Source organism: Malus domestica, chromosome 05, assembly GCF_042453785.1.
Source record: "Malus domestica chromosome 05, GDT2T_hap1".
Classification (NCBI taxonomy): Eukaryota; Viridiplantae; Streptophyta; class Magnoliopsida; order Rosales; family Rosaceae; genus Malus; species Malus domestica.
The window spans coordinates 35,640,289-35,653,177 of record NC_091665.1 but is presented as its reverse complement, the minus strand read 5'-3'; the positions used below and the strand labels follow the sequence as shown (position 1 = coordinate 35,653,177).

General features: G+C 36.7%; 2 protein-coding genes and 1 non-coding gene across 5 annotated transcripts; all 3 read right to left on the bottom strand.

Moving 5' to 3' along the window:
- Positions 1-3,019: 3,019 nt before the first annotated feature.
- On the bottom strand, positions 3,020-3,111 carry LOC114825315 (small nucleolar RNA snoR116). The gene has a single exon (XR_003773957.1). It is a non-coding gene; the product is annotated as a small nucleolar RNA snoR116 (small nucleolar RNA).
- A 1,033-nt stretch (positions 3,112-4,144) lies between these two features.
- On the bottom strand, positions 4,145-7,082 carry LOC103409032 (uncharacterized). Of its 3 annotated transcripts, none has more exons than XM_070822651.1 (5): positions 6,811-7,082; positions 5,640-5,913; positions 5,173-5,411; positions 4,828-5,046; positions 4,145-4,717 (listed from the first exon to the last, which is right to left on the bottom strand). In XM_070822651.1, exons 2-5 carry the CDS (start codon positions 5,911-5,913, stop codon positions 4,220-4,222), a joined length of 1,230 nt encoding a protein of 409 aa, XP_070678752.1. In that variant the 5' UTR covers positions 6,811-7,082; the 3' UTR covers positions 4,145-4,219. The 3 variants fall into 3 exon arrangements, with proteins under 3 accessions (XP_070678752.1, XP_028958678.2, XP_070678753.1); XM_029102845.2 differs by having other exon boundaries at positions 4,145-4,720; positions 6,811-6,978; XM_070822652.1 differs by having other exon boundaries at positions 5,640-6,333; positions 6,811-6,955.
- Positions 7,083-8,918: 1,836 nt separating this feature from the next.
- Positions 8,919-11,991, bottom strand: LOC103435374 (metal tolerance protein 10-like). Its single transcript, XM_008373767.4, has 6 exons — positions 11,704-11,991; positions 10,765-10,874; positions 10,295-10,540; positions 10,050-10,130; positions 9,533-9,766; positions 8,919-9,440 (listed from the first exon to the last, which is right to left on the bottom strand). Exons 1-6 carry the CDS (start codon positions 11,879-11,881, stop codon positions 9,093-9,095), a joined length of 1,197 nt encoding a protein of 398 aa, XP_008371989.2. The 5' UTR covers positions 11,882-11,991; the 3' UTR covers positions 8,919-9,092.
- Positions 11,992-12,889: the final 898 nt, after the last annotated feature.

Here is a 12,889-nt window from a genome sequence, read left to right as displayed (position 1 = left end):
AAAGTTGAAAGTGGACCAAAGTGAAAGAAATAATATTTGTGGTTCTTGCACTTTCACCCCCCTTAACTTTGCTCTATTTCTTTCAATTTTCTTTTGGATTCTGGTATCAAGACATGCAGAATCTTATTGCTCTCAAGCCCCTTTATTCTCCAAAAATTAACTTTGTTGGCATCTTAAAACTTTCTTATTAACCCCTTTAAAGACGTGAGCATAGTCATACTTGTTAACGAGCTGATATGTTTCATTTATGCACCATAGTTTGATATCTCTTTGGGCAAAGTTGAATACAGCAGGCTTGTCAAACATGGGTTTAGCCACTTTGGCTAAAACAACGTGTTTCCACTTCTACACTCAATTTCGAATTCCTCATCTTTATATAAAATCAAATTAAAAAAATAAATAAAGAAGACCCTTCCTTTCTTTTCAACTTTCAATTGTATTCTAAGTTCTAAACCATTCAACAAAAAAGAATTGAACCCCAGGATTTAATTTATAGCTCCAAGTAATTAAAGAATATTTTTCCCGCATTCAAGGTCTTCGGTTTGATTTTCTCCTCTGTTAATATCACTTGTATTGGGAAATAAAAGATAAACACCTAGACTTTCTAATTGATGATCTCATCCTACTACATCCCCTCTCACTTTCATTGGTCATCTATAAAGAACTGAGAAGTTTCAACAACGAGATTAATGTTTGTTTCACGTTTCATGGGTATTCAATTCAAACACATACTAATACTAGTATGCAGTCTTTAGCCAAGATGCCTCCTTTCACAAGAAAGAGAATACCAAAGTAAACTTGCTCTTTAGACCTTTTGGTATTAAACCAAAGCATATCTTCCTTCAAAACTCTAATAACATCCAAACCGATTATCCTGGCGGATATGATCTTTCTCTTCAACCCACTACATTTCAGATTCAAACTCTCTTCCTGTAATGTAACTTAGAGTAGCAATATCGTTTGTAATAATAATAATAATAAGTGAAAGACCTAAACCCATTTTCTTGTTGAATGGTAGGAGGATAGGAATCGAAGAAGATAATGAAATCTTATCCCCAAGGGCCAAGAGTGAAGACCAAATCTGAGTTAGAAATGTATAAGTGCACAATTGTCTATGAGGTGGGGCTCATGCCTTATTGTCTGCCTTCTTAGTTTGATAGGAATGTAGATGGGAAGGGTTAGAAGAACCCAAGTAGGAAGAATGACAAAACGATGCAAAAGGTTAAGCCATTCCCAAGAATCTTCAAATTCAGAAAGCACATTCCTTTTAGGATATACCCATTCCAATTGTGTACCTTCCAATTCCACTTTTTTTCATTTTAGGATATACCAATTGTGTACCTTCGAATTGAGGAAGCACATTCATTTTAGGATATACCAATTGTACACCTTACATTATATTCCATGTTAACGTTAACTAATGTTTGGTGTTGCAATTTAGTACTAAGGTCTGGTGGTATTTTTCTTCACTTGTAAATTAGAGGTCTTAGGCTCGATTCTTGTCAAATGCAAATTCAAATTACATTATTGATAGCTCATTGTGAGGCTAAACTCACCCCTCCACCTTAATGTAGATAATATCAAATGTTAAAATAATAATAATAATAAAATTATCAAAACAAAAAAAAACTAATTTTTGGTGTTATTTCTTGTGTTTAAATGGGAGAATTTAAATTTTATGACGTTAACGCAAGATCCTTTTAGACTCTATTTAAAATGGACCCATTGAGGTGGGCTTGGAGAATGAGAAGAAGATCAAAGTATTGCTTCTAAGCTAGCCCAATAAGAAGGAACTCCGATCGCTACATACGACCGCTCGATGGTATGGATCGAGTATCAACAAAGAAGATGAGCGCCTATCCAGAAAGTACTTTTCGACCATTTGGAAGAAGTTAGCAAACGGAAAACTTAATAGGACGAAGCCCCAGAGACAGGCCTACTCAGACATCAACTCTAAGCAATGTGTTGGCCATCAACAAGAGCAGAGGTTTACGAAAGAATATGAAACACATAAGATAATTTTTGTTTTTATTACTTTAGATGTTGAATTTAAATTTAGACCATTAGATCTTTTCCCTTTTTACGGTTGGATTTGATCATATTAGATCTTAATCGTTAAATTCAATAAATTTATAAAAAATACACATATGCGCCAAGAGGAATCGTGGGGTAAATTTGCCTTAGAAATGAGTTTTTGGTTAAAACTTATATTTGCCCCCCAAGAGTTTGAGTTTTATTCAAGGGGTTAGAATAGGTCTAAGGGGAGAAGATAAGTTTAGTCTCACAATGGACTCAAATTTACCTTTAGCGAGAATCGAACATAAACCTCACTTACAAGTAAAGACATGCCACAACCTTTTTATTCAATAAGCAAAGGAAGTTACTATCCACTCCCCTCGCATATTGCAAGAATGATTGTAATTTGCAAAATAGACAATTCAGATCGTTAAAATTTTGATGTACTGTGAACCACAACTAATCTTCATTTTTATAAAAGAATGGGAATCCATTCTGCCTCCCTATGTTCTTATGAATTTTACAAGAAAACCTGCGGCCATACCCGCAATCACATTCAGTTGGTTCAATTTTAACAGTTTGACCTGAAGGAATGTGGGAACATCTGAATGCATAAAACCTTAGAAAAAGGAAAATGCCAGAATCTCAACTCCCAACCTCTGTGGGCAACGTACAGCACTGAAAGCCCTACAGCATTTAGAACATCAGAGACTCTAATTTGTTGCCTTTCCAATCCCCAATTATTTTAGAATGTGGGAACATCTGAATGCATAAACCCTTTTGAAAGTTAGAGGGAAATGCCAGAATCTCAGTTCCCAGCGTCTTATCGGCAACGTACAGCACTAATTACGCTATCGAAACAAGCGAATCAGAGACTCTAATTTGTTGCCTTTTTCAATCACCAAATCCAACCAATTTCAATGCTTTTTTCCAATCATCCAGATTACCCAATCGAAAAAAGACTACAACTTGGCCTAAATCAAAAGAAAATATGAAGAAAAGAAGGCTCAGAGTGTAAAGTTAAGTTGGCATCAACAAGCCCAAAATCCAGAGCTCTCAAAGTTTGATGGTATACAGATTTAATCATCACGGCCTCTCTTTCGAAAACCCAAAATCTACAAATTAAAATACTTTTCAAGAACAAATTAAAAGGGTAGGAGGGGTCAGTGGCTAGTGATTCAAACATCAAAGATACCAAAATATCTCAGATGGTACGGACAATACGATATCACCGGCCAATTTCACCACCAGAAAAAAAACAGTGGGTTGAAGGAGGAGGGGAAGGAGGAGCGGTTGACCGCATACTGAGATGGTTGATGTGAGGTTCCGGAGGTGGGTTTAAATAGTAGAGACGAGAACCAATCGAAACCCTAGTTGTGGAAAGTTACTATAATGCCCTTCGTTGAGATGGGTTTGGTTTGTTGTGAAGCCCGAATTGAGAAAATGGAGGCCCAAATTGTTTTCAAAGCAACTTGGGAAACGAAGGTGTAGAAATTGACTGCATATGCTTTTTCCCGAGCGAACGGTTGAGATTGCTGCTATCTAGTTTTTGCTGATCCTTTTTGCCCTTTCGTGCGCAGGAGAGCAAAGCCCTATGAAGGTTCGTACCTCAGACTGCTGCTGCTACCTAGTTTTGCAATTCCTTTGGAAACGAGTGCTTTTAGCCTACTTGTGACAGAAAGAACCATACAAGAAAGTCAATTTAAATCTAGTATAAATATGAACTTGTTATTGGTTTAGTGATATTCCGCTTAAAAATTCTATTAAATCTTTTCGTCGTACGGAAGAGGTTTTGCATAATTAGTGTTTCAAAAACCCCCTACATACGAACTAAACACGCCATCACTAGTTCAAATAACTTAGTGTGTCGTGCAAAGTAAAAAAAGTCACCTAAAAATTAGCCTAACGGAAACTGCGTTGCGGAGGCCATGAAAGCAAGGTTTGCATGACGAAGGCGTAACTTGCGTTGCGCAAAAGTTTTCGCGTGACACATCTTGCTCTCGTTGTCGTGCAAAGATAGGTGCGCAACGCATGTATTGTCATCTTTGCGCAACCCCTTTTTTTTTCATTTTTTTACGAAAGATTTTTTATTTATAAATATTTTAATTAAATTATAAACAATAATTAATAAACCAAGGAAAAATATTTAATCATAAAATATATGAAAATGTACGTACAAGATGTCCGAACAGAAAGAAAAAAACTACAAGTAGTCGTCTGGGTTTGATGCATCAGGTTGCTGGGTATCGGTTGGGCGAAGTGGCTGAGAGGTTGAAGGTGGAGCAAGATCAATTGCTGGCATTGGGATTTGGAGGCCGAACATCTGTAAGGCCCGTAAGATCATGCTCATCTTCTCGTCCTGGGCCGAAAATTGGGCTACAATCTGGGCTGCAATCTGAGCTTTCATTGCATCCCAGGTTGCTTTATGGGCATCCCAGGCTGCTTTATGGGCATCCCAGGTTGCTTTATGGGCCGCAATATTATCTTTTAGGGTTGCCACTTCCTTCTTTAGGGCGATGACCTGTTCTGTGGTTGTTTTAGAAGAGGAGGCACTCATCTCACGAACCTGCACCTTCCCCATGCCCCGAACAACCTTGCCATGACGACGATCGAGCTTCTGATCCACCCTATACAAGAAGGGCATTGAACCAGAATGGTGAAAAAGTGTCTTTGACTCCCGAGCTTTCTTGCCAACAATTTTCTGCTAAACACACAATATACATGTTAGTGTGACTATTTGAAAGAAATTATTAAAAAAACTTAAAAAAAATAAAACAATAATAAATTATTATTAAAATATTATGTACATACCACAAATTTTGTATCCGTAAAATGTTTGCAAAGCCACTCCCAATCTTCCGGCCGTTCCAACAACTCGACTGGGGAACCCTCTAGGCGAGCAATCTCTGAATCATCCCATTTCTTAAAATGCGCGTGGAGTTCGCACTTCCAACGTTTATACTGGGCTGCTAAGTTCTCCTCTAAGTAGGCGGTGGCCTCGGGGGATATGTCATCAAGATTATAATTGACCTACAAATATAAAAATAGTAAAATAATAGTAAGAAATTTAATAATATTGAGATAATATACTTTGGTTTATAATATTTGTAAACAAAATTAAAAAAAATGATAACGGCTATAAATTAATATACTAACCAACAACTCATGCCGCACCAGTTTCTTCATCCTCTCGGGAATTTCTGCCCAAGACTCCCACTGCATAGGACAATGCCACCGAATAACAAAACCACAGCTGGTAGCGACGCTGCTATGCTGTTGTGAGGTAGCTGCTCCACGATGTCGCGAGTCATATGCAATCTTGATCAATTCTTTGGATAGATGTAGGGTGTGTGTCGGCTTCAGCATTCGATTCGGCCCCCTGGACTTTTTTTTAGCTGCCCAAAAAAACTTAAATGGTGAAAACCCTAATCTTAAATTTCTACAGAAAATTCAACAAAACCTCTCATACTAGTATATCATTTCCCAAAACCTGAAAACAGTAAAATAACAGTAATTCACACCCACAACACATTTTCACAATCCAGCAAATTTTCACAATCATAAAAAATAATAGTTTTAAAATGAAAAAAAAATATAACGTAGTGAGAATTAGAAAAAACTACCTCGCTGGGAGCCCCCACCCTCGACTGTGGATGCCGAGGAAGTGTGATCAGAAAGCTCCGGATGGCGGCGGCGCCGATGGGGCCGCCGTGCATTGAGCGGCTGAACCGACACTGATGACGTCGATGATGCGGGCACCTGAGACGACCTAGGAGTAGCCTCAGTAAGGGGTGTAGGCTCCCCAATCAATGGAGCACTCAAGGCTGAAGCAGTAGGTGCTGAAAATGCGGAAGGCGCATTGGTCACACCCCGACGACGAGCGATCAACTGCGACATCTATACAATTTTTGAACCATAAAAATATAACATTAGAAACTAATCCCTTCTTGCATTTGAAACTAATCAATTAGCAGCCAAAGTGATGTTCTGGTTTTCTCTTAATTAGAATCAAATAATCAAACACTATTTTTAAATTTCAGCTAAATCTGAAATTTCAATCTATAAGTCTCATCAAGCACAACGTTCCACAATGTAACAAACACAGAATGTAACAAACACAGAACACCTTGCTGATCTTTCACAATGTGGGGAGGGATCAGTTGGGGGCTGAGGGTGGGGATGATGTTATTTTCCCTCTGCTAAAGCGACATTATCCACTAGTGATCAATGAGAGCAATCTTTTACAACAAATTGCAGGTAACACAACAATCTTGATCATAGGCAGTCCACATCTGTCCCATGATTGACCATGTGGAGCTACGATCGAATATAAACATTGGAAAAGTCATCAAATTTACATGATACATGTAGCACTCCAAGCTTCAGGAAGCTAACACATATTCAACATTCTTTACCATAAAAGATTAGACAGATAAATTGTCTTTAAAAGAAATAATTCAGCAATTGTATGCAGGATGACAACATACATATGCTATTACGAAACAAACCCAAAATCCAAAAAGGTAGAAATCCCTAAAATCCCCAAATCATGCGAATCAGCAATTCATTCAACCCACGTCGACTGACATAAAAAATTCAAAAATTAAGACAAACCCAATTCATATCTCACCAAATCAAGCCTGCCCATGTCCACAAAAAAACAAATAATCCATTTGACACCCGAAAGAAAGTTACTTTCGCGGTAAAATCAAGAACAAGAATACCAAATTACCAATCGGTCATGTCAGCTGAAAAGAATGAATGGAGGAAGACAGAGGAGGGTAGAGAGAGTACCAGGAAGAGATCGAGGAGGATGTGGTCAGGGAGAGGAGAGAGATCGGATATACTGGGCAACTCCAACCTTAACTGGAGTGGTCTCTGAAGGGAAGAATGAGAATGAGAACACCTAGCCTAGGGTTATTCAAAACAAAAAGCGCCCTTTTTTCCAATCGAATTTTTTTTTTTTTAAAACCGTCCATTTTTTCCAATTAAACCGCTAAAATTTTAACAAATTGTGCGACATATACATTACGACGTCGTGCTACTAGTGTTTGCACAACTACTCTATTATGGGGTCGCGCAAAATGTATTTAAAAAGAAAAAATTATTATATATACAAAATAAATAAAATTTAAAGTTACTTAATAAATATATATATCATTTAATTTAACAGGTTTACATTAATCCTCATCCGAACTACAATTTAACAGTTACTTTAACTCCGATTTGATGATTTTTTACAGCTACACTCCTTGATCCTCTATGAATACAATGAATGAATTCGATCTTCACTATAGAATATTTACTAGTGGATACCACAAAAACTTATGTTATACATAATGAAAGTATAAAATAAACTATTAAGGGTTAGTGAATCTATCCTTTTGATGAGATACACATTCTACGAAACTAGTTTCAACAATATAACCGTCAAACTTGTTTATATATACTTTGAGATTGCATACGCCAAATATCGCAGAAAACAAACATTAAAGATCAAGTAACGGGACAAAACTTTTTAGCGGTTATAAACCAAAAATCACGATTTAGTGGTTATTTAACTCTGATTTTGATGATGTTTTACAGCTACACTCCTTAACCCTATATGAATACAATGAATGATTTCGATCTTCAATTTAAAATCTTTACACTTGTGGATACCATAACATCTTATGTTATACTTAATGAAAGTATAAAGAAACTTTTAAGTGTTAATGAATCTATCATTTTGATGAGATATGCATTATACGAAACTAGTTTTAAAGATCCAACCTTCAAACCTGTTTGTATATACTTCAAAATCGCAAACGCCAAAAATTGCAAAAAAAATAAACATTCAAATATCAAGTGAAGGGACAAAACTTTTCGATGGTTATAAAAAAAAAAAACACGATTTAAAGGTTATTTTAACTCCGATTTTGATTATTTTTTACGATTATACTCCTTAATTCTATATGAATATAATGAACAAATTCGATCGTCAATTTAAAATATTTACACAAGTGGATCACAAAATCTTATGTTATACTTATGTTATACTTAATAAAAGTATAACATAGACACTAAGTGTTTTGTTGAATCTATTGTTTTGACAGCGTCGCACATATTGTTTGGTGCGAAACATTACCATGTTTTTTCTAGAAAATTGCACGACGGACCAATCATGTCGCGCAAAGGCTCTTTGAGCAACAGAGAATTATAACATCGCGCACAGGGTGTTTGCGCGACACATTTGTCCGTCGCGCAAAAACACTTTGTGCAACATTGTTTTCCTGTCGTACAAAAACCATTTGCGCGACGCATTTAGTCCGTCACGCAATTTTCTGGTCCCAAACCAGAATTTTATGGTTTGTTTTTTCCAAACATTGCGCAACGCATGTGTACCTTCATCGCGCTAAAACATTTTGCACGATGGAAAGCTTCATCCCCTAATGGACCGTTGCACAAAACATCATTGCTTGATGCTTCTTTGTCAATGTAGTGCGAAACGTTTTTGCTCGACATAATATGATTTGTCGCGCAATTTTCCATCGCGCAAGTGTGTTTTTGTACTAGTGTTCTTACGTGACTTGATACATTAATTGGCCCTTATGTTTCGATCTCATGTTCCAAGGCTCTTAGACATGAAAGTGCTGTGAGTTGTTGCTTTGTCTGCAGTAGCAGATGAGTTGTTGCTTTGTCTGCAGTAGCAGGTTGAATGAGCTATTCCAATTGTGGGAAGGCAAATAAGTGAATCAAGTTTTCCCTCTTCATGTCGTGTCTGCAATCGAATGTGTTAAAATACGTGTGTGCAACTTTTATTAGACATTTGGGAAGAGCTCAGCATCATAGTTGGTGTGTGTATTAGTGTTTGCTTCGTCAAATAATGTAATTGACACCAAGAAATGAGCAAATGCTCACAATTGAGGAAGAAAAAGCCACAGTAAAGGTAATTCCATAAAGTTCTATAAACATTTGTAGTACAAGCAAAGAGATTACAAAATGAATGCACAACCAGCCACTTAATTAAAAAACTTTGTTCTGTGAAAAAAACATAGCTCTGCAAGTTACTACCATCTTCACCACCACCGTCATCGTTACCATACACTGTCCTTGTGTTCCGGCCTGTGAGTGAACTCAAAATCTATATGCACAAAAGCCCATTCGACTTCTGGGAGTTGCTCGAACTTCTCTTGGAGTGTCTCGCCAATGTTATGTGCTTTGTTCAAAAGCAAGTCTTCTGGCAAGACTATGTCAACCTCCACAAAGTAATGAGAGCCAAATGTGTACGCCCTCACTGTGTCAATGTGCTTGATCTCTTCGTGGTGGTTCCATATCAAGTATGTCAACTTCGCTAAAAATTCGGGTGGGGCTGTTCGTCCAATTAGCGCACATACATTCTCCAAGACTGTCTTTGCCCATGTATTGATCGTGTATACTGCTATCTGCATAATGTGTTCGAGAATGAAGTTAAAATTAATGAATAAACAAAGTACAGTAGGTCAGCGGAAGCGAAAATGGTAAATGAAGAACTTACTATAATAGCACCAGTAGGATCAATCCACCAGAAGAACCGAACAGCTAGGACTGCTGCTGCTAAACCAACTGAATTAGTAATGACATCGAAAAAATGGTCTTGTGCATATGCCCGTACAATTTCATTTTTAAATCTACGACAGTAGACCATGAGCACAAACTTCACCACTGTGACTGAGACCATGATGCCGATCATCCAATTCTCCTGCATACTATTCATTTTTTCCGGTGGTGACTGCAACAAAATGATACAAAGGATACAGCAACAACATTAATTACAAAACATGCTAAATTAAGCTCTACACAATAACCAAAATTTTACAACAAATAGTTGCATATAGGACCATGAACTCCGTTCATTTGATGAAGAAAAACGACCCAGTGATGTCAAAATAGACCTCTGTTGTTTCTGATTTATGAACTACAGTTTTAACAGAGTCTGAAACCTGGCCAGATTCCTTCCTAGTCCAACTTTAAAGAGGGAGTGTGAAGAAAAATATAAAAAAGGTGTCACCTACCTTTGACGCGAGTTGTCGACCAGACTCGAGCAATATTTGCAGTCCAAGAGTAGCCATAACAGATGCAAAGACAATGATACCCTGCATGATCAACCACAATTGAAGATTTACACCAAAAAAGAGAAAAAAAGAACAGAACAAATCAAGAACACAGCAAATATGCAGCTCCAATCCATCCAATTGTTGTAGAAACAAAGACCCTACTATTTTCAGAATTGTCATGGTTACCAAGTTTGACATCTTACCACTGGCTGCATACGCTTCTTCCCAATAGGATAGCGAAACTGGTTGGGATTTTTCATGGCATTAGCAGTGAACCACAAAATAAAGCCGGATAAGAGATCCAAGAGGGAATCCAAGGTAGAGGCGATAACTGACAATGATCTGCTCATAATTGAAGCATAAACTTTTGCAGCAAAAAGCACCAAATTAACTACGTTTGATACATGAACTGCCATCCGCTCGCTCTTCGCTAGCTGCTTCATTTGATCCTGAGAAGAAATGCATTCAGAATTCAAAACACAGAAGTTTAATTGAGAGACAATGACAGCTCCTTAACCAGGTTCATGCGTGTAATTATGCGATGTACCCTCTTCCAAAAAATTAACTAAGAATGCATTTTGTTTGACAAACCTGAAATATAGAAAATATTAATACCACTCTGATAGCCAAAACTCAAATAAAAGAGAGGGGATAATATAAAATTTGTACCAACCTCTGTAAGACCTGGTGAACAACCCTCAGCGGTCATGGTCTCCATCTCACTGAACCCTTCAAGAAGCCTTTCTTGTTGCTTATAATATTCTTCAACTTTGTATTTCTTCGCTGAGTTCAGAATCCCAACAAAGGTAAATTCATGAAGCCTATAAGATATTGAAGTGAGGAAAAATGCCGTAAAACCAAAAAAAAAGAATGAAACTGCCCTATGCTATCAATATTGATGAAACCATTACAGGTGAACAGTGAGGCACATGAAGCTAACAAAATAAATGAAGCAATTAGTATGGGAAAATTTGATGGGTTTTGACACCATTCCTCAGCAGTGATAGTTTCTCTTAGCACGCCAACAAAATTTCAAACAGCATTCATGTTCCAGTTCCAGATCGAACACACAATTATTCACGAAAAATATGTAACTTATTCAACAAACTATACAAAGGAACTCATCAGACAAGTTCAAGGTCAAGTGCTTGTGCAAACTTCGAAAAACAAATCCCAAGTATAAATCATGTCAAAATATCAAAATGCTTGCGAAATTTTCATCTTTCTATTCCAAAGACAGACCAATTTCAGGCCAGAATGAAAGATAGACCTCCTCAAGCACACAACAAATTTGAAATAATAACTCCGTCGGACAAACCAGTACAGATAAACACTGAACAACCCCGTTTTTCTTTTCTGCACAAAATCCAGATTCCCAACCATCCAAAAGTTTGATTTTTTCAAGTTTCAATTCTCTTAAACTTATGCTTTAATAAAGATAATTAACATAATTAACACCAAACCACCAAATAGCCAGTACACAAAGTGGTTTTTGCTAAGAACTCCCAAGATTCGGTCTTTACTTAATACAATCAAGATTACTAACACTGCATGCAATTCAAACACAAAGACAGAAACGGGTCATGAAGTAAACGACGAACAGAATCCTTACTGGGCGCGCAGAGGCGACCGAGAGCGAAACGACGGCGTCCACTGTCATCGTCGTCACCAGTAGTACTGCTCTGCTGGGGTAGCCGGAACTCCTTAACGTCGAGCCTCCACGAGCCGCCGTCTTCTGACACCAGAAGTGTGTCACTTCGGCCTCCAGAAGTGGCCGAACTAATCTCCATCCTTGGACGAAACGTACGTTTGTTTGTTTCGACGACTTGGATCAGAATTTATAAATTAAGATGTACCAATTTTCTTGTTTGGATAAAAATTTGGAATTTGGGACCTTCAATTCCCAATTCTTAAGTTCAAATTCTATGTAAATAGGTGTTATTTCTCAATTTCTATGATTGAGAGTTTAAAAATAACAAATTCCGTATTCAATTCCATTGTTCTTCTAGGTTAACCAAACAAGAAAATTTACAAATTCTAGAAAATAAAATCTTGTCATTTCAATTACCGTTATTTTAAAATTCCTTAGTAATCTTAAATTTTTTCATCCAAACATAGTATTAGTGTTGGTGTGAGCGAATGAGTGCGAGTTTGTTGTGTTACTATTTATACGTGACTATATGAGTTTGTTTAGAAATCCTTTTAAAATTAAAACAATAGTTCAAAAAGGTTTTAGGTTGCTTTTTCCTATTTATTTTTTTATTAAATTATAATAAAATTATCCCTTATTTATAGATTTTTTTTTCTCAGTTTTAGGATTACGTACAATAATTCAATATTGTTTCTTTTTTTTCCCCTCCTCCTGATTTGTTTCTCAATTTTTTCTATTACCTTTATCACATATTAACCGCGCTGACTAATTTATATTGTAGGTATTATATATATCAGCATATATACTAGTATGAATTTATAAATGTATGGAAGAATATTTTTTTTTTTTTTTTTTAAAGGAGGACAACTGGTAGCAAGCCACTCACAAGGGTATTTCAGCCTCTCATTGGTCACAAGTCTACCTTTCACACCAACAATGGGTTTCGAACACAAGACCTCGGGTTTTTAATTTGAAGAAAGCCTCGCAATCTGCCATACCATGGGGCCACTAGCTCGTGCTTAAGAATAATTTTTTTTGAACTATTTCATGAATGATAGGTAGGTTAACATTTTTGTATTTTCCAATTATATATATATATATATATATGTATGTATGTATGTATTAAAGAAAAATAAAAGAGTTATTC

Coding starts and splice junctions, on each gene's coding strand:
- LOC103409032 (XM_029102845.2), bottom strand. CDS start 5,913: ATGTCGCAGTTGATCGCTCGTCGTCGGGGTGTGACCAATGCGCCTTCC. Junction 5,047..5,172: donor TGGTGCGGCATGAGTTGTTG/GTTAGTATATTA, acceptor TTATATTTGTAG/GTCAATTATAATCTTGATGA. Junction 4,721..4,827: donor TTACGGATACAAAATTTGTG/GTATGTACATAA, acceptor TTGTGTGTTTAG/CAGAAAATTGTTGGCAAGAA.
- LOC103435374 (XM_008373767.4), bottom strand. CDS start 11,881: ATGGAGATTAGTTCGGCCACTTCTGGAGGCCGAAGTGACACACTTCTG. Junction 10,131..10,294: donor AGAAGCGTATGCAGCCAGTG/GTAAGATGTCAA, acceptor TTGATCATGCAG/GGTATCATTGTCTTTGCATC. Junction 9,441..9,532: donor ATCCTACTGGTGCTATTATA/GTAAGTTCTTCA, acceptor CACATTATGCAG/ATAGCAGTATACACGATCAA.